General features: G+C 44.6%; 1 protein-coding gene across 1 annotated transcript in view; it reads right to left on the reverse strand.

Annotated features, from left to right (window-relative positions):
* The window catches only part of LONP2 (lon peptidase 2, peroxisomal), a 90,911-nt gene extending 80,188 nt beyond the window's left edge, over window positions 1-10,723 (reverse strand). Inside the window, exons 1-4 of the mRNA XM_084644892.1 lie at window positions 10,411-10,723; window positions 8,966-9,200; window positions 2,765-2,896; window positions 604-726 (exon numbers count right to left, since the gene is read on the reverse strand). Of these exons, the coding sequence (XP_084501018.1) occupies window positions 604-726; window positions 2,765-2,896; window positions 8,966-9,200; window positions 10,411-10,643 (723 nt within the window). The 5' untranslated portion in view covers window positions 10,644-10,723. The remainder of the gene's footprint in view (window positions 1-603; window positions 727-2,764; window positions 2,897-8,965; window positions 9,201-10,410) is intronic.
* Between the last annotated feature and the right edge of the window lie 7,626 nt (window positions 10,724-18,349).

Consider the following 18,349-nt stretch of genomic DNA (forward strand, 5'->3'; position numbering starts at 1 on the left):
ATTGTTCATCATTAAACATGGTTGTATATATACTACACATGATCATAGCTCATAGAGCCGAGATGTGATCAGACTACCATGTTTTGGAAAACTACAGGTCTCAATGCTTGTTTCACTCATGTATAAAACACCCATTTCAGAAGTAACAATTTTATTCTCATACTTTTGGATAATTAAGGTCACATTCTGAAAGAGGCCTCAACATGAGTTTTAAAACTGTACTCAATTTTTCACTTTTAAAGTTTTAGATAGTGGAAACAGAATTTGCACACGCAAATTGGGTCATGATATGATTCTGTTGTTTAAGCCAATTTGTTTTTTTTAAATGGATGTCAAATGTGCTTAAAGCCTTTGCTTAGGTGCTTTAATATAGATTAGAAAAAATCTAAATAAATAGCCATCTTGTACAGAATATGGGATTTGGATGTTTTATACAGGTTATTACCTGGATATGAAAAATTATGGTCACAGAAATTAAATGTGAATGATTGTGGGTTCAAATTTAGATGTCATTTTTGAAAATGAGACCCTATATTTAATTAAATTATTCATCTCTGCCAAACCATGGAGTGTACTTGAGAAGCCGTATTTAAAAGTCCATACCCTTTTATCATCATCCTGTTTGCGTTTTCTGGTTTTCTGAAGCAGCTTCAGGCCTTCAATCTGTCTAACAAGCAATGGTATAGTCATCTTGAATCGCTCCTCCAGGCTAACAGCATCTAAAATCTGACAGCAGAAAATGAGAGTGAAAACAGTTAACAGTATTTCTCTGTACCATTTAGAGGATAGTCTATAAGTAATGATAGCACACAGATTTTCTCTCGGTTAATGATGCATTGTTATCAGAGTTCTGAAGTAGACAGTTTGCAAAAAAAATATGAAAGCAGTTTTTAGTAACAGCAGAGTGGAATATAAGGCTCCTATCTCAGATGTGTGAAATGACTTCAGAGTTTGGGTTGTGCTTTGTGTTTGTTGTTAAGAAGGCCACAAAAGCAACTGGAAGCACACAGTGTAAGAGGTGAACAAGGAAAGTAGACAATACATAATGTGTATGTTTACACAGCAGCTGGGAAGATGTTTCCCAGCACAAGCAGACAGACATGCATAGCTCTGCTCAAACTAGCATGCAAAAAAATAGAGCAGCAGGGACAGCAGAGGTGGCTGCTTGAGTTACCCATCCAAAAACAATCCTGCCCAACCCCCTGCGTACATACTCGGGTAACTAGCCTAAGCCACCCCACAAGCTACTGAGGCCACTCAGCTATTTTTAGCACTTTATCTTGAGTAGAGCTATGCATGTCTGTCTGCCTAAGATGGAAAGCATCATCCCAGCTACTGTGTAGACATAAACAATGAAAGTAGAGGAAACCTTCAAAAAAAGAGAGACAAGGGCAGTGTTGCTAGTTGAAATAACTGTGTATTTAATACCTTATTTTCTTTTGCTGACAGGTACCTGCTTTAAGGAAATTCCCAGAGAAAAGGCAGCGAAATTTCTGGCACAATTCTATGTTACCAAGTTTTAAACACACAACTGAAAAGGTTCAAAGGGCACTATAATTCTAAGGCTAGCATCAAAAGACTTCTACTAATTACTCTGGCATGGCTATGGAACTGGAAGAAAAGGAAAACTGCTCTTATCCTGCCTCTCTTTTTAATGTGCCTCATTAATGAGGTGCATATCCTGCAGCAAACCAGTATCAGCAGTCATTTCTCAATTATTAAACCTGGAGGAAGGACTTAGCCTTCTGAGAAAAACCACGAGATAGATGATCCCTTCCTTCTCCAGCAGTCTCAGAAACCCCTCCTTCTCTCCTCTGGTTTCTTTTCCAATCGCATTTATTACTTCATTTTCATTTTGAATTCCAAGTCTGTTCACACTGATCATGTGCATGTTTGGGCACCACATCTCTTATTAGGCAATCAAAGCTTATAATGGCTTGCTGCCACCCCAAGACAGGACTTGCAACGTTGGCAGGATTAAAAATGCAGAGATTTACTAATCTGCACAGATTACTAAACAGCTAGGGGGGTGGCAATGAAGACAACCATGGGCCAATTAGGAGTTCCTATCCCCACACTCAGCAATGCCCTGAAATACATTTAATATCCTCCTCCCCTTCCTGCTGGAGCTGTGTCACTAGGAAAGGTGGGGCCAAGCTCTCACTGCTCCTACAGGCATACTAAAGCCAAAGAAGTACAAGTAACATGACTGCTAGTCTGAAACAGGCAGGTGGATTTCTGAAAAGCCACCTTTTCTACAATCTTTTTGGTGCTGTCTCCTACTCTATGCTTCCCACTGCATTCAGATGGCCAGGAAGCAAGTAAAAGACAGCTGTTGGCTCCCTCCATCGACTCTACTTGCAATGACAACTGTAGGGAGCAGAGCTAAGGACTGCCCTATCTTTCCTTTGCACAAGAACCAGCTGCACTCTGTCCTTCAACTTCAGATCAGTAACTGGACTCCTATTTGGCCTGCCATGAGAGCAGAGAAAGTCTGGCCCTGTCTCACATAGGAGGAGGAACAGCACAATCAGTAACCCAGCTAAACTAGGCCCGAGGCCAACATGGTGTTGATTTATCATCATGACTGTCACGTGAAATACACCAGCCAGCCCATGGCAGTACAAGCAAAACCTTGTTACTCAGCCCTTCAGTAAACAGAACACATTTGTTTGAGTGATTATGAAGTTACCTAGTAGTGGATTGAACTGTAAGTACTAAACCCTTGGTTCCCCTGGAAGTTTAAGGCAGAAGTATACAGTACCTGCAGCTTTTCTTGGTTGGTTGTGCGGATGATTGAAGTCAGTACATCTGGTAAAGCTTCTCTAGGCAGATTGTCTAAAAGATGTCTCAGCTTAGCAACTGCAGGGACAGACATATCCAACATTTCAACCAGCTGTAAGGAGGAAACAAGAAAGTGAGAATAATTTTCAGTATTCCCTGGTGTTTCTTTATGTGAAAAAAAAAAAAAAAAAAAAAACAGTTGTCCAGATTTTATTATTAAGGTGAACATCCACAAACTGAGAAATAATTGCATCTTTGAAAGGAAGAGATTTCTATTTGCATAATCAAAACAGCACTTTTAAACACTCAGCAAAAAGAACTAAAAGGCATTAAATTAACCCCATCTACCAGGACTGTCAAAACTTCAGTTTCTTTGCTTGCTTGTTTGAGACTGTCAAGGTTCCTTCCTCACTCTGAACTCTAGGGTGCAGATGTGGGGACCTGCATGAAAAACCCCCTAAGCTTATTTTTACCAGCTTAGGTTAAAACTTCCCCAAGGTACAAACTATTTTACCTTTTGCCCTTGGACTTTATTGCTGCCACCACTGAGCGTCTAACAGGGAAAGAGCCCGCTTGGAAATGTCTTTCCCCCAAAAATCCTCCCAAACCCTACACCCCCTTTCCTGGGGAAGGCTTGATAAAAGTCCTCACCAATTTGCATAGGTGAACACAGACCCAAACCCTTGGATCTTAAGAACAATGAAAAAGCAATCAGGTTCTTAAACGAAGACTTTTAATTGAAGAAAAAGTAAAAGAATCACCTCTGTAAAATCAGGATGGTAAATACCTTACAGGGTAATCAGATTCAAAACATAGAGAATCCCTCTACGCAAAACCTTAAGTTACAAAAAGACACAAAAACAGGAACATACCTTCCATTCAGCACAGCTTCTTTTATCAGCCATTTAAACAAAACAGAATCTAACGCATATCTAGCTAGATTACTTACTAAGTTCTAAGACTCCATTCCTTTTCTGTTCCTGGCAAAAACAACACACAGACAGAGAGAACCTTTGTTTCTCCCCCGCTCCAGCTTTGAAAGTATCTTGTCTCCTCATTGGTCATTTTGGTCAGGTGCCAGCGAGGTTATCCTAGCTTCTTAATCCTTTACAGGTGAAAGGGTTTTTCCTCTGGCCAGGAGGGATTTTAAAGGTGTTTACCCTTCCCTTTATACTTATGACAGAGACAGACTAGGCCTGATGCTGCTTAACTTGTGAAATTTAACAAGATCACAGCCTAGGTGCTGCAGTTAAATAATCCCAGGCATTTTAGTAGTGCTGTGCATCGGAGCTATGTAAATCTTAAATGCACCTTAATATAATAGGTTCTGACGGAACAAACTTGACTATTGACCCTAAATATTATTATAGTTCTTAGTGCTTTCCTCAACCTCTTTTATTCAGTGTTAGAAAGGAAGAAAGCACAAAAACTCTCCCATTCACATTGTACCAGATCTTCTTGATCCCATAAAATGTGATTAGAACAGTTATGATACTTTCTCTGACATCTCAGATTTGTGCATCCCTCAGACAAAATAATATTTATGTAGTTTTTTTGTTTGATTTTTATTTTTGTTTTTTATGGTTAAGGGGCAGTACCTTAACCAGACTTTTAATAATATTCTCGTTACAAATAGAACAACTTAAAGCTTACCCCGACACATGACAATAGTCAAGTTTGTTCCGTCAGAACTATTATATTAAGGTGCATTTAAGATTTACATAGCTCCGATGCACAGCACTACTAAAATGCCTGGGATTATTTAACTGCAGCACCTAGGCTGTGATCTTGTTAAATTTCACAAGTTAAGCAGCATCAGGTGTGGTCAGCACTTTGGTAGAAGACAAAAGAACGCAAAAGTGCTGCAAGCAGTACTCTCAGCAATTTGGTTACTGGCACTCTTGAGTGAACTGAACCAGCACTCCAGTTTGGCAATATTGAGTACTATATTCCTGGTAAGTGACATCTTTTGAATGAGATATAAAATAAAATTTCTGATTATTTGTGGTCACTAAGAGTTCCATTACACTTTCTGCTGGGCATCGAATGGCAGGTCTGGGTTTCCAACATGGAAGTCCTGGAGAAGTCCGATTTTGTCAGCATCAAGGCTCATTTGATCTGCACCCACTTGAGACAGACTGGCCACACAGTTCGTATGCCTGAGACCCATTTATCAAAACAATTCTTGTATACCAAATTAAGCTCTGGCAATCGTAAGCATGAAGGGCCAATGAAATGCTTCAAAGACACCCTGAAATAAAATCTGTGCGAACAAAAATTTCTGACTCGACCTTTGAGCAACTGGTGATTGATCGTATTGCATGGTACCATGCAACAAGGATGCATGTCCATGACTTTGAGAAGAATTCTGTTGAGCAGCTGGAAATACAGAGCCAGGCATAAAAACAGTGTGCAACTCACGCACTACAACTAGGCAAATGACTGTGGCCAGTGTGGTAAATTCTGTTCTTCTTGAATCGATCTATGGAATCACCCAAAGACCCATTAGTACAAACTAGGATTGTCAATGTCGTCCTTGAAATCAAGATGACCAGCATCATCAACACCACCACCACCATCACCACCACACCTTTTGCAAGACATTATGCATATGCTACCAACAGGGTTGGCATAAGAACAGAAATTGATTCTACAGCTTTACTATCAAAGATTTATTATTTATCCAGTGTCTGGAAGTGTAGTAGGCTCCTTCACAGAATACAAAGAAGACACAGTCCCCGCCTCAGAGAGTTTACAATCTAAATTCAGTAAAAAATTAAACAGAGGAAAGGGATAAACATACAAGCAAGTGAAGTATATCATGTGTCTTGTTATTGCATAATTTTGGGAGGTGAAAGACTACATGTTTAGTTCTGCTCGTCTGCTTCTTCTAGCCATGTGTCCAAGATCCACACCCCGCCTCTTTTAAAACAATACTTTCCTTCTCTACCTTCCAGTCATTTCTATCCATGTTTCCATCCTAGATTTTCAAATGAGGAGGAGGATTACATCATGAGGGAATAAACCAAGGGAAAAAAAACAAGTCAATCTTAAAATATTTTCAATAGTTCTATGAATCTGGAGCATCTAAAGGTAGGTTGGTGGGAGTAAGCTTCAGCTGCTGAAGTCCAGCAGAACTAGTCAAGAGAAGACTTCCCTGGCAGCCAGTCAAGACTGTAGAGGATGGGGTTGGAGGGGTTGCCATAGAGCAATGTGAGTCACTGCTGACTTCAGTATGCCCAGGGCTCAATATGCCTGCTCAAACATATCCTTTTCTTTTAGCAGAGCTCATAGAAAGGCTCAAAAAGACATGCTGTAGCACACAGATATAAAACATTTTTAAATGTCGACAGTATCTGTTTGCTAGACTTGATGTCAAAATCTAGAATGATCATGGACAAGAAAACAAAACCAATTCTCCCATTTTTGGGATAAGCAAAAAACACTTTAGATCCCAGTGCTCCTAGTGCAACCTATAGGAAGTTGTTGCAAGCTGGGGGAGAAGTTAAGCTAAGTCTTTTTCTTCTATTTAGTTTTTCCAATTTATTTATTTTTCTTTCAACAAACCCACTCAACATACTTTTTCCCCTTCTGTAAATGGAGTCTGCTAAGACACCACCACTCACTTCATTCAAATTCTTCTACCAAACACTTCTCCCATGGTGCCCACAAACGTAAAAACAATAATTAAAAAATAACCACCCATTTTATACTGTCAATGCCACCTGTGGAAATCAGCCCTTCACCAAGGCCTAATCTGAAGACAACATGACTATTCAGTTGCAATTTGGCTTAGAGTTCTTTTATTACTTGAATGATGCAGGAGATGGAAAGAACCCTGCTTGACTCTCAGAGGAAATCAGATATGGAAATCTGTGTAAAACAATGAATATGGAACCCCACAATGCCATTTTTCATTACTTTCCAGGAAAGAACCACACTTTAATACCACCAGCTGTGAACCTCTGTTATCACATTCCATTCCAAAGACAGCACCTCCAGCAACCTAGTGCCTCTGAACACTAATCTAGCCAACATCTTTTTTTGCAGTGTCCAAGTTTTCCTTAGCTATGTCTGATCCAAGGCCTAGATTCACCAAAGGACTTTATCTCTTCACTCCCAGAATCAAACCCCACTGGGATTCATAAAACCCACACTTAGCTGCCGCCAAACCCTGTAGGCACCTACATTTTTGCAGCAAAAGTTCTCCCGGTGTCTATGTTTCTGCCTGTGCATATGTGCAGTGCAGCTCCCATCCAGGTATCCAAACACCTACGCCCCACAGCAATGCATGAATCAGGGAAAGATGGTGTTCCTCTGCCTCAATTGCCTGTGAGACCCAGGCCGGATCCCGCAGCAGAGCTAACACGCAACAGCTGGTGGGGGAAGAAGGAGGACCTCCCTCATAACTTTTAGACCAGTTGTCAGGGTACTCACCTGGGTCAAGGAAGACCCCTGGCTCAAGTCCCGCTCTACCTGCGGGGAGCATGGATCTGAACAGGGATCTGCCACCTCTCAGTTGAGTGCCCTAACCACTGGGCTGTAGGATTTTGTGATGTGGGGCTTCCTCAGTCTTTCCTATTGAAGCCGGTCCATTGTGGATAAATAGTTTAAGAGTCACTGGAACAGGAAAACCGGACCCTGGGTCTCCCACCTGCCAGTGAGTGCTCTAACCACCAGGCTGCAAACTCATTCTCATGCTTTTTCTCTTTCTCCATCTCTCTCTGGCCCAATGATTCTTTCATTATTTAGTCACAGTAGAGACTAAGGGAGCCCCACATCAGAATATTCCACAGTGGACTGGCTAGGCCACTCAACTGAGAAATGAGAGACCACTGTTCAAATCTCTTCTCCCCCACAGGTGGACAGGGGACTTGAACAGGGCTCTCCCACATCAAGAGAGGGTTTTTAGCTAAGAAGCTCAAGCAGAGGCAGATGCCTCCCTGCAGCCTGGATTTAGGCAATGACCTCTCTGAGAGAGACAGAGAGATGCCCTCTCTTTGGCATCTTACATCAGCTAGCTCAGCCAGGGAGCCACCTAGCATGCTGGCCCTTGTTAATCCTATTTATTCTGAGTATGAAGTGTTGTTGTAGCTGTATTTGGTGCCTTAAAATAAGAGAACCATCTCCTTCCATTCGTTGTATAGGAAGCCTGAGCATTTAAACTCAGGCTTAGAGAGCCCCAGTGATTTTCTAAGCACCTTTTAGTTAGGCATGGTGATGTATCGCCACACCTAAGTTCCTTTGTGAATCTGGGCCCAAGTAGTGAATAAGGGCTAGGCCTACTTAATGTTCAAGAAAGTCTGTGATTTTGTCATGAGATAACACAGGCGTTGCTATTTCCTAGTAAATGACCTAGTCCCAAATCTTGTAACAAACTGTGCATAGCACAGGATGTTCCCACATGGAACTCAAAATAGGATCAGGATCTTAGCATATAGGATCTTTCAAACCAAATAGCAAGAGGGTTTAAGGCAGGGGTCTCAAATTCAATGTACCTTAGGGCCAATGCCAGTCCTCAAATCCTCCCAGAGGGCCAACGTCACTCATGTTGCCCAGAACCCGCCCCCCCAAACTCCGCCCGCCACCTGCCTAAGGCTTAGGGAGGGGCCGACAGCCACTGGAGCGAGTGCACAGGAAGTTGCTCAGCTCCGCAGTACTATGCTGCTGGTGGTGGGCGGGGCCCCGGGCGGGTATGGGGAGCACCCAGGGTCAGCAGCAGGGCCAAGGGAGAGACCCGGCCCCAAAATTGCTGGAGCCCGGAGGGCCACACTGGAGAGGTTCTCAGGCCGCAGATGGCCCGTGGGCTGGGAGTTTGAGACCCCGATTTAAGGACAAGGCAGTACTCAAAATACAAACTTACTAAATATAAACAAAAACAGTTCTAGAACAGGGGTCTTCAAACTTCATTGCACCGCAACCCCCTTCTGACAACAAAAATTACTGCACAACCCCATGAGGGGGGACCGAAGCTTGAGCCCACCCAAGTCCCACCATCCTGGGGGGGATGGAGGGGGAGCCAAAGCTCCATCTCCCCAGGCCAGGGGGCCGGGGGCAAAGCCAAAGGGCTTCAGCTCCAGGCAGGAGGCCTGTAACCTCAGTCAGCACTGGCAACCCCATTAAAATGGGGTCCCAACCCACAGTTGGAGAACCGCTGTTCTAAAATATTAAAGCAACTAACCTGTACTGCATATTTGTAGAACTCTTCTGACAGCTCTCCCAATTCCTCCTCAGATTTAGTCTGGTTGGTAAATCGTTCGAGTCGGTCCAACTGTTCGACCTCAGCAATGGGATATGGTTTTTCTTTGAGCAATTGCAAGATTTGAAATCTGCAGAGGCCAGTAATTAGCAAGGTGTAATGTGGTTTAGGCCAGTTGCTGCCAACCACCTGAACTGCCAGTGCAGCAGTGCCAATCCTGAAAACATTCCAAAAATTCATGTTATTTGCAAGCATTCAGCTGAGCATTTTACCCCAACAATCAAACTAATTTACTTCCAACATTTATATATCAAAAATTCATACTGCATTAAAAAGAAATCAAACCGAAACCTCAAGAAACAAAGCTAACCACAATAAACATAATTTAGGGCCCAAACCTGCATACACGTATAACTTTATGAACGAGTCCAACTGAACTCAGTGGGAACTCATGTGCTTTAAATTTACTTGTGTGAGTAAGACTTTGGAAGACTGAGGTGTTGCATTTTAATATTTAAGTTCTTTGAGAGGGAGTCTGGGCCTTAGTACAATCACACACTATTGTAAGTCAGGTGCTACTCCATTTCAGGTCAATGTAATTACACTGGTATAAGTGACTTAAGTAACTTAAAATTGTCTGTAAAGTTACATTTACGGAACAGATTAAAACAAAACGTTGGCTCCTGCAACAAAAAAGTGGGAGTAGGCCCATTGATATCAATGGGCTATATACACCTTACACTTATGTACAAGTCGTCCCAATGGATGCAACCTATTTTGCTCATGAGACAACTCATGTAACTAAAGTATTCAGGTGTGTAAGTGTTTGCAGGATCCATTCCAATCACATTACTCATTTGAATAAGAATAAGTCACAAATAAACACCATATTCTTTCAATGACCCAGGATTAATTTTTTGCAAGTTTCAGTTGAAAAAAAATAATGATTTTATGTTCTTCTATCCCTCCTCTAATATTTTGCCATTCTCTTTCCAACCAGTAGTAGTGTAAGGGGCACCAGGTGGGGGACCAGGCCTGGGGCAAGGAGGCCCGGACAGAGGGTGCGTGGGTGAAGGAGGCAGGGGTTGAGGATGGTGGTAGCCTGGAAGGAGTGAGTGTGGTGGGGAGAAGGCAGGAAATAGGGTACCCAGGTGGTGGTGGGGGGTGGCGGCGGCGAGGGCAGGGAAGGAGAGAGCCTGGTACAGGCCGGGCAGGAAGTGTGCGGCCGCGGCAGCAGGGCAGGGGATGCCCGGCTGGGCAGGGGGTGCATGGCAGGAGAAGAAAGGCAGGGAGAGGATGTTGGAGCCCCGCCGGGCAGGGTGTATGAGGTAGAGGGGGACCGGGCGGGCAGGGGAAGAGGCGGGGGGGGACCTGGGGGGCCCGGCCGGGTAGAGGGGGGATCTGGGGGTCCCGGCCGGGGCCCTCACCGGTGCAGGGAAGGCAGCTCGTCGCAGTCGGAGGCGGGGTCGCTGGTGTTGGGGATCACCCCGATGATGGTGCTCTTCAGCGAGGTGCCCTTCAGCAGCCGGCTCCGCACCAGCTGCATGTTCCGCGGCGAGTCCACGCTGCTGCGCATGGTGGAGCCAGGCAGCAGGACCCCCTCGTGGGTGAGCAGCAGCGGCAGGCGGCTGGGGATCTGGATGGCGCTGCCGGAGGCCATGGCCGGGCGCCGCCGGGGGAGCAGGGCCGCAGCCGGGCAGGGCACAGTCCACAGCGCCCACTCGCCACGCTACGGGCTGCGGGCAGGGACAATCAGCAGCCCCTGGGCGCTTCATGCTGCCACCTGCTGGGCGCTGCGGCTGCTGCAGCCAATGCACAGACTGAGCCACCCGCCCAGCTCCCCGGGAGCCCCCATAGCCGAGGGGTCACGACCAGGGGCGGCTCTAGCAATTTTGCCGCCCCAAGCAGCCGCCGCCGAATTGCCGCCGCCCCAACAGCTGGAGCCGGCCCTGGTCATGACCATCAATGCAGAGACAAGCAGGACACGCATAAGAAACACACATTCAGGGAATGACATTAGTATTAAAATAATGCATAAAGTGAATCATGTTAAAATTAAATGCGCAGTAGTAAGTAAAATAACGCACACAATACGTTATACCAAGTGTACACTGTATAATTAATACAACGAATGGCAATACCATGTTAAAATCACTATTAATTAGGTAATATGTAGGGTGGTGATGTGTCAAAGTCCTGGGGAGATTTCAATATGAAATGAGCCAAAGTGCTAAAAAACAAATGTTCACACAGTTTTAACCAAAAATTGAAAACTTTGCCTCCTTTCCCACCCACCCCCAAATCGCAGGCTGGACATTTTTACTTTCTTCAGAATGGCCAGTTTTCCAAGAAAACAAAAAAATTCATTTTACATGTTTTGATTAAGGAAAAAACAATCCTCCTCTGAACAAATGTCTGAAAATCCTAATTTGAAAATGTCAGGGTTTTCACTAAGACTCTATGACGCTGACAGAACAGCCAACCTGTGTATGATGGATAACAATTTACATTACCTTACAGTTGAAACCACACAATTTACTTGTGTGTGGATATCAAAGAAATGTTAATCAGGCTAATAATCTCCAACCCATTACTTTGTATTGTTAAGAATCAAAGAATAGTTGCTACATGTAGTTTTACGTGTTTACCTGTATCTTTTGTTGGAAGTTTAACAATGTGATCTAGTTAGCTTGCAAACACTAAATCCTGTTCCTGTCTTATGATTCTTTATTACTCAATTCTATAGACTCAGAGATCAAAAAGATCTATTAACATCTAGATGGAGCTTGTGGAGTAATAATATGTCCTCATTTCTCTTTGAAACTTGTGATTTCACACCGTAAACTACCTGTCAACTGTTTCGATAGTTTGAATGGCTACTGCTAACTGTATTGTCTGAGAAAGGACCCATTAGGTAGAGATCAAACTGTCAGCTTGCTTTCATCAAAGCCCACATGGTGGAGTTACCTGTGAGTGTCCAGTTTGCTTCAACTATAAAAGAATCTTCTAGCCTGATCCTTTTTATCTCAGATCTACTTAAACTTTGACAGGGAAAGACTAAGCCACAGGATGGCTTACTTAGCAACAAGACTAAGCCACAATCCAGGTTTACTTTGTATTTATCCTGGAATTCTATGGAAGAATTTGAACAAATTCTACACCTAGACTGCCTATTGGAGTATAGCCTTTTAAATTGATTCCAGAAAGACTTTTACAAATCAGCAGCCTCATCATCTTTGCTATGAAACTGACCAAGGGCTTTACACACATTTGTAAGTATATTGATCTCTTAACCATATATAACTTTCTTTTATTAATAAAACTTAGATTTAGGATTGGCTGTAAGCGTGTATTTGGGCGAGATCTGAAATATTCATTGAGATGGGCAATGTGTCTGTGCCTTTGGGAACTGGCAGAACTTTAAGTATGGCAAATAAGGTTTTCAGTAACCCCTCACTATATTAGACTTGGCTGTCTAGATAGGAGCAGAGGGCTGGATTGCCTAAAGGGGACAGTATTTGACTTCTGGTTAACCAGTGTGGTATTACAGAAGCTGTTTTGCTACTGGCTTGGTGAATCTAATTATAGAATAAACCACCAGTTTTCGGGATTGTCTGCCCTATTTCTTGCAGCCTGCCCTGAGTTGGCATTCTAAGCATGGCCTATCCAGGCAGCATGATCACAGACCCTGAGCCAGGAAATCAATTACACAGGCTGTCTACTGACTAATAGAGGCAGTATAGCTTAGTGGACAGATCAGAGGGTTGGCACTGTGGGCAGGGCCAGCCTTAGGTAAAATGGCAGCCTGGACAAACTTTTAGTTTGGCACCCCATTCCCCCTGACCTCCACAACTCTCCCCCACCTCCCATCATCTCCAGGCCCCACTGCTTAATTTGTTCCAGGGCTCTCTTTCAATACAAATTGAGCACCGGCTGGGCAGCCAGTGCTGACCAGGCACCCAGCTCTGAGCATTGGACGGAGTGTGTGTGTGTGTTGTGCTGTGTGCGAGAGAATGAGAGTGGGGGAGTGTATGTGTTGGGGTGTGTGTGCCTGAGTGTGTCAGCATGCAGTCTCTTTAAGAAGAGCATTCAGAAGCCTGAACAGCAGGGTCGGTAGCTTCCACTCTGCACCCAGAGGCACCAGGACAGATATGCTCCCCCCGACACCCACCGGAGACCAGGTATGCAGGTGGAAGGAAGGGGACGCCCTGACATCAGCGCCCCCGCCCTGCACAGTGCACAGAAGGCAGGCTCCAGGTCTGAGATTGGCTGGGGCTGCTCCATGGTTGGGTGGAGTGGGACAGGACCAGCAGTGGCTGTAGATGGCAATGGAGCAGGGCAGTAGGGGTGGAGGGGCACCCCCACTTCAGAGGAGTTACCTGGCTGGTCCATCTGCCCCCTGCAGCTTGGTCCATCCCTCCTCTCCAGACACTGCTTGCACCTGCCTGACTACCTCTAAGCCCTACTAGCTGTGGGCAGGTCAAGTGGGTGGGAGGCACCAGCATGGTGCTCTTTTGAGTACCACGCCCTGTGGGGGGCCAGCCCGCTCATCCCTAAGGTCAGCCCTGACTATGGGGATATAGGTTCTATTCCTGGCTCTACAACTGACCTGCTGTGTGACTTATAAATCACTTACCTTCTCTCTGTCTGTTTGCCTTCTTACACTTTGGCTGTCCCTTAGATACAGAGGGTTTCAGATGCTATGTTTTAGGCCCCGACCCAGCAAGCTGCTCTCTGCATGGACAGACTCTGTGCCCATAGCGCCCTGAAGTCATGCTCTTTTTGGACAGGCTTTTGAGAGGGTTGCCTACCCTTTTAGCACTCACATTGCACTAGTAGTAAAAGCAGAATAAAAAAAATGCACCATGGTTAGCAAAAGGAAATTATGTGTAGGTATTTAAATGGTGCAGCAGACATGTGGAAAGACCCGGGTTTCAAAGTAAAGTGCTGCTTTTTCTATTTTATAATTGTAGGTCACATCACTTAATGCCATACCTCACATCTGCCAAACTTGCAAGTAGCTTCTAGTCTTGAAGCTTTCTGAGTGTTGCTACAGCTGTCTCGGCCACCAGATGTCAGGCCAGCACCTACAATTAATTTATATTGTTTTTGTTAAAGGGAGACAAAATGTACTATAAATAAATGGTCTAACATGGGGATGGAAGTTTATACAAACAAGATATTGTCTTATGAACTGTCACACTTAACAGAAGTGACTCCTCTGTTTCATGGTCTCTTGCTCACTCTTACTATGGATTTCAGAGTAGCAGCTGTGTTAGTCTGTATCCGCAAAAAGAAAAAGGAGTACTTGTGGCACCTTAGAGACTAACAAATTTATCTGAGCATAAGCTTTCGTGAGCTCACGAAAGCTTATGCTCAGATAAATTTGTTAGTCTCTAAGGTGCCACAAGTACTCCTTTTTCTTATTTTGGACTAAATCCTGCCCTATGCTGTTCAGGTGTGGAAAGGGCACAAGGAGCCTCTTTTCTTATGCAAGTAGCAGGACAGGAATTCTCTGAAGTGCTTAAGACAACCCTGAAATGTACTGATGACCTATGCACCACCTCTTGTGCAAAGTGAGGGCCCATGGGTTAAACAAGTTATCCAGCTTCCTAGCAGGCGAGTCTAGACAGCACTAGTTGGAGGAACACTGCAACTGCTGAAAGAAGCCACAAAGTGCAGTACTACACAAGTACATCCCTTCAGCCATCCCCATGGAATCCTGACCTAGCCAATAGTAGGTTTTTTCCAGAGGAAAAATGAATCTGTGTTCCCCTTTCCTGTGCCAACTAGTCCATGATTTAGTTATACACAATAAAAAAATCCTTTGAGGTTTTCCACAGAGCCCACTACATGCTGAGACTGGATTCTGTGTCTTAACAAGTGCTAGGATCAGGGCCTTATTGTACAACATTTTGATTTAAGGAACTCCAGATCTTTCAGGAAATAACTGCGTCACTCTCCTCCCTCAGTTATCGCTACTCTTGTTCCATATTTCCAGCTACTATTTTCTTTCACTAGAAACAAATCCCTAAAAATAAATGTAAAGAAAAGAGAAAGTGCAATAAGGCCGATGTGGCTTGGTTTTCATCAGTATTGCATCGGCCTCTCAAGGCCTACTGATGGAATGTTGGTATATGACAAGCTTTGGCCCCAATCCCGCAAAGTTCCATTAAAATGAGTGGTCCAAGCTCCCAGATAAGATTGTTGGATTGGGCCCTTGAAATGCCTCATTCAGCACGTTCTTTGCTGATGTAAAAAAAATGCAATGTCAAAATGCCTGTTACCTGACTCCTTGTTAATAACTGACTTTGATAGTGTACTTTGAACTACCGCTTTTCTGTACAGAGGTAAAATCTCAGTGGTAACAGAAATGTTTATACTAACTGATGTCCTACAAATTTGCTGCAATAGCCACAGTGCAAACTAACTTGTTTAGCCACAGTTTATTAACCTCTTCGTAGCAATCTTGCATTCAACCTGAAAATGCCAAACTAACAGGACATATTTAAATACATACAAGAGATTCCTGTGGCCAAGTAAGATGTTATTGCTCATAAGGATACATCTCTTCTCCAACCCCCACCTCAAACATTTAAGCTGGGCTGTGGGCAGGGCTGGATTTAGGGGCAGGCGACCCAGGTGACCTCCTGGGGTGCTGGGCTTGAAGGGACGCTGGGCTTGGGGTGGTGTAGAAAAAATAAGGTATTCAAAAGTTTAATAAATGGAAGGGGTGTGTGCGCAAAAGACACTCCTTGCCTGGGGCACCATTTGGTCTAGGGCAAGCTCTGGCTGTGCGGTTTTGTAAGGGACAAGGAGGGAGGTTTTCAAACCTGCTAGTTAGCCCATTAAGCATCTTCTGCAGGAAAGAAGCGTTGGTAGATGTTGTTTGCCTATTTAAATATACTGTTCAATGTGGTATTTAAAAAACATGAATGCCAAAGTGCAAATTACACATAAACATGAGAAACGTTGAACTTTCTGGTATTAGACATAATAAGCATGTAAACATATGCTTAACATTCAGAGGGGGAACGATTGGGTTCACATAAATATTTAAGCTTCCCTAATTATGTTTGTTTGGAACATAAACACAAACTAAACCTAAAGGTTAAACATTTGCTAGTGCATATTCATTTAAAGGGTTTCTGAGCCATCATTACCGCATTAAAGGAACCACATCTATCTATAGTTATTCCTATCCCTCCCCTCAATCCATTTTTTTCTCTTCCTGACAGATGGTTAGTTCCTAAGGTCAGTGAGATAGAGCTCCTCACTCAATTTTTGGGCTCTATCAATTCTTTCAAGGAGAAATAAACTCCAATTATTGATATAAAAGACTGCTTTGCTGATCTGTCTTGAACAGCTCTTCAGGGCTGGGGCTGTCTCTAACTACATGTTTGTACAAGGGTTAGAACTGTGATGGGGATCGCTGGGGTGCAGCTTGGGACTGTGGGATCACTGTGCCCCCTGAACTCTCTCCAGCCTGGGTTGTCTCTCACAGTGCCTTGCTAGTGACCAGCAGCAACGCCCTACAGGTGCTGTTATCACTCAGCACAACCGCATGGGGAGACCCCACACCCAGCTTGATTGCATGAATGCTCCCAGAGCCACTCATGAATCACACAAGGAAAGGCACCATAGCCAAATCCCCCCAGATCCTATCACTGTACCTCAGGAATATACCATCTTGCCCTGCTCAAGACGAGCAGTGCAAATTTATTAATTGATTCACTACTTCATCAATGGAAAGTGGATATACACCAGCCTTTGTAACCTGAGCAGATTTACCACACACTTCAGGCAAAGTCACTGGTAAAGATAAACAGTTAAATTTACTGACTACAAAAGATAAGCAAAAAGTCAGAGTTAGTTACTAAAAGAAAAGAAAATATAAACACCGCAGTCTAAACTCTCAACCCTATTAGACTGGGCCACATCTAGATTAAGCAGTTTTTCTCACCCCACTGGATATTGCAGTCCTTAATATATAGGTTTGTCCCTTAAACATGGGCGAGCCTCCTCTGTTGGAGTCTTTAGTCTTCTTCTGAGTGTCTTAGTTGCTTACAGCATAGGTGTGGGCAGGAGAAAGGCCAAGCATGAGGCCCCTGTGTTCTGTTTTTATACCCTCAGTCCCATTTGCTTGGAGAACACAACTCCAGGCATGTCTGGGGGCATTGCTAAGTCTCCAGGCAAGGTTGAGCAATTCCCTTGGTGTGGCCTCATGCAAGTGAGTCACTGAATTGTAGCTCCCTCCCTGGACAATGGCTGTTGTTGGGTTGTTTGACACCCCGCCCAGGTGTTGGTTACTTTCCTTGCTGTTGCCTCTGTGGACCTAATATCTTTCTGATTCCCCAATTTACAGCAAGTGACAACCATACAACACAATTCTCATAACTTCATATGCATTAATGATATACATATATGGATAGAGAAATGACTTTCAGCAGATCATAACTTTTCCCCTGATATCTTATAAGGCATGCTTTATATGATATCACAATTATATACAGATAAGGAATATGGAGGTTACAAGACACTCACCCAAGGTATAGTGTGTCACAAGCACAATGGGGCCTGAGTCATGATTGGGATCTGTCACAGGGTGCTGGCCCTTTACCAGGAAGTTTGGCTCAGCCTTGCCTGTGATGTAGAAGTTGCCCTCCAGCTGATCCTGCTCTGGTGACTTAATTATAACTAGATCTCAGCTGTGAAAGGGTCAAAGAGAACTACACAGGGAAAAGAGGAGAACTCACTTAAGCAGGAAGTCCTAGATGAGAAAATTTCCTCTCTTGGGTAAAGGTCTGATGAAAATAGCCTGAAAAGGGACTACAAGGAGCATCATGGGTGGCCGGTGACCCAGCTGTTGGGGGAGGCTAGCCCCGGCCCCTCCCCTTGTGCCCAAGGCACTGCCCCTCTCCATCTGCCCCCTCCCTCTCCCACAGGAACCCAGAGCACCCCCACCAAGTAGCCAGGACCCCAGCCCAGGTGCTCTGGGTGGCGCGGATAGCCTGGTGCTCCAGATGACAGGATGGTGTGGCCAGCCCCAGCGCGCTAGGCGGCAGCACTCCCAGCAGTCGGGCAACCCGGCTAGCTCCGGGCAGCGTGGCCCCAGCAAGAACTGCCATGCCCAAGGCAGAGCGCTGGGAACTGCAGGAGGGGGCCTGGCCTAAGGGCGGAGCATGGGCAGGGCCACGCTGGGCTGTTTGGGAAGGCACAGCCTACCCCTGCTTATGATACCCGCTGCCCATGAGGAGTATGTTGAGCTTCTGTAGGAAGTTCTGAAGTAGGACCTATAAGAAGTGGAGACATCCCTACAAGAAGCTGTTGGAGGTCCTGGAGAGGGAAGACGGGAAACCTGCTGGA

The sequence above is a fragment of the Lepidochelys olivacea genome (assembly GCF_965140295.1).
Source record: "Lepidochelys olivacea isolate rLepOli2 genome assembly, chromosome: 12".
Classification (NCBI taxonomy): Eukaryota; Metazoa; Chordata; order Testudines; family Cheloniidae; genus Lepidochelys; species Lepidochelys olivacea.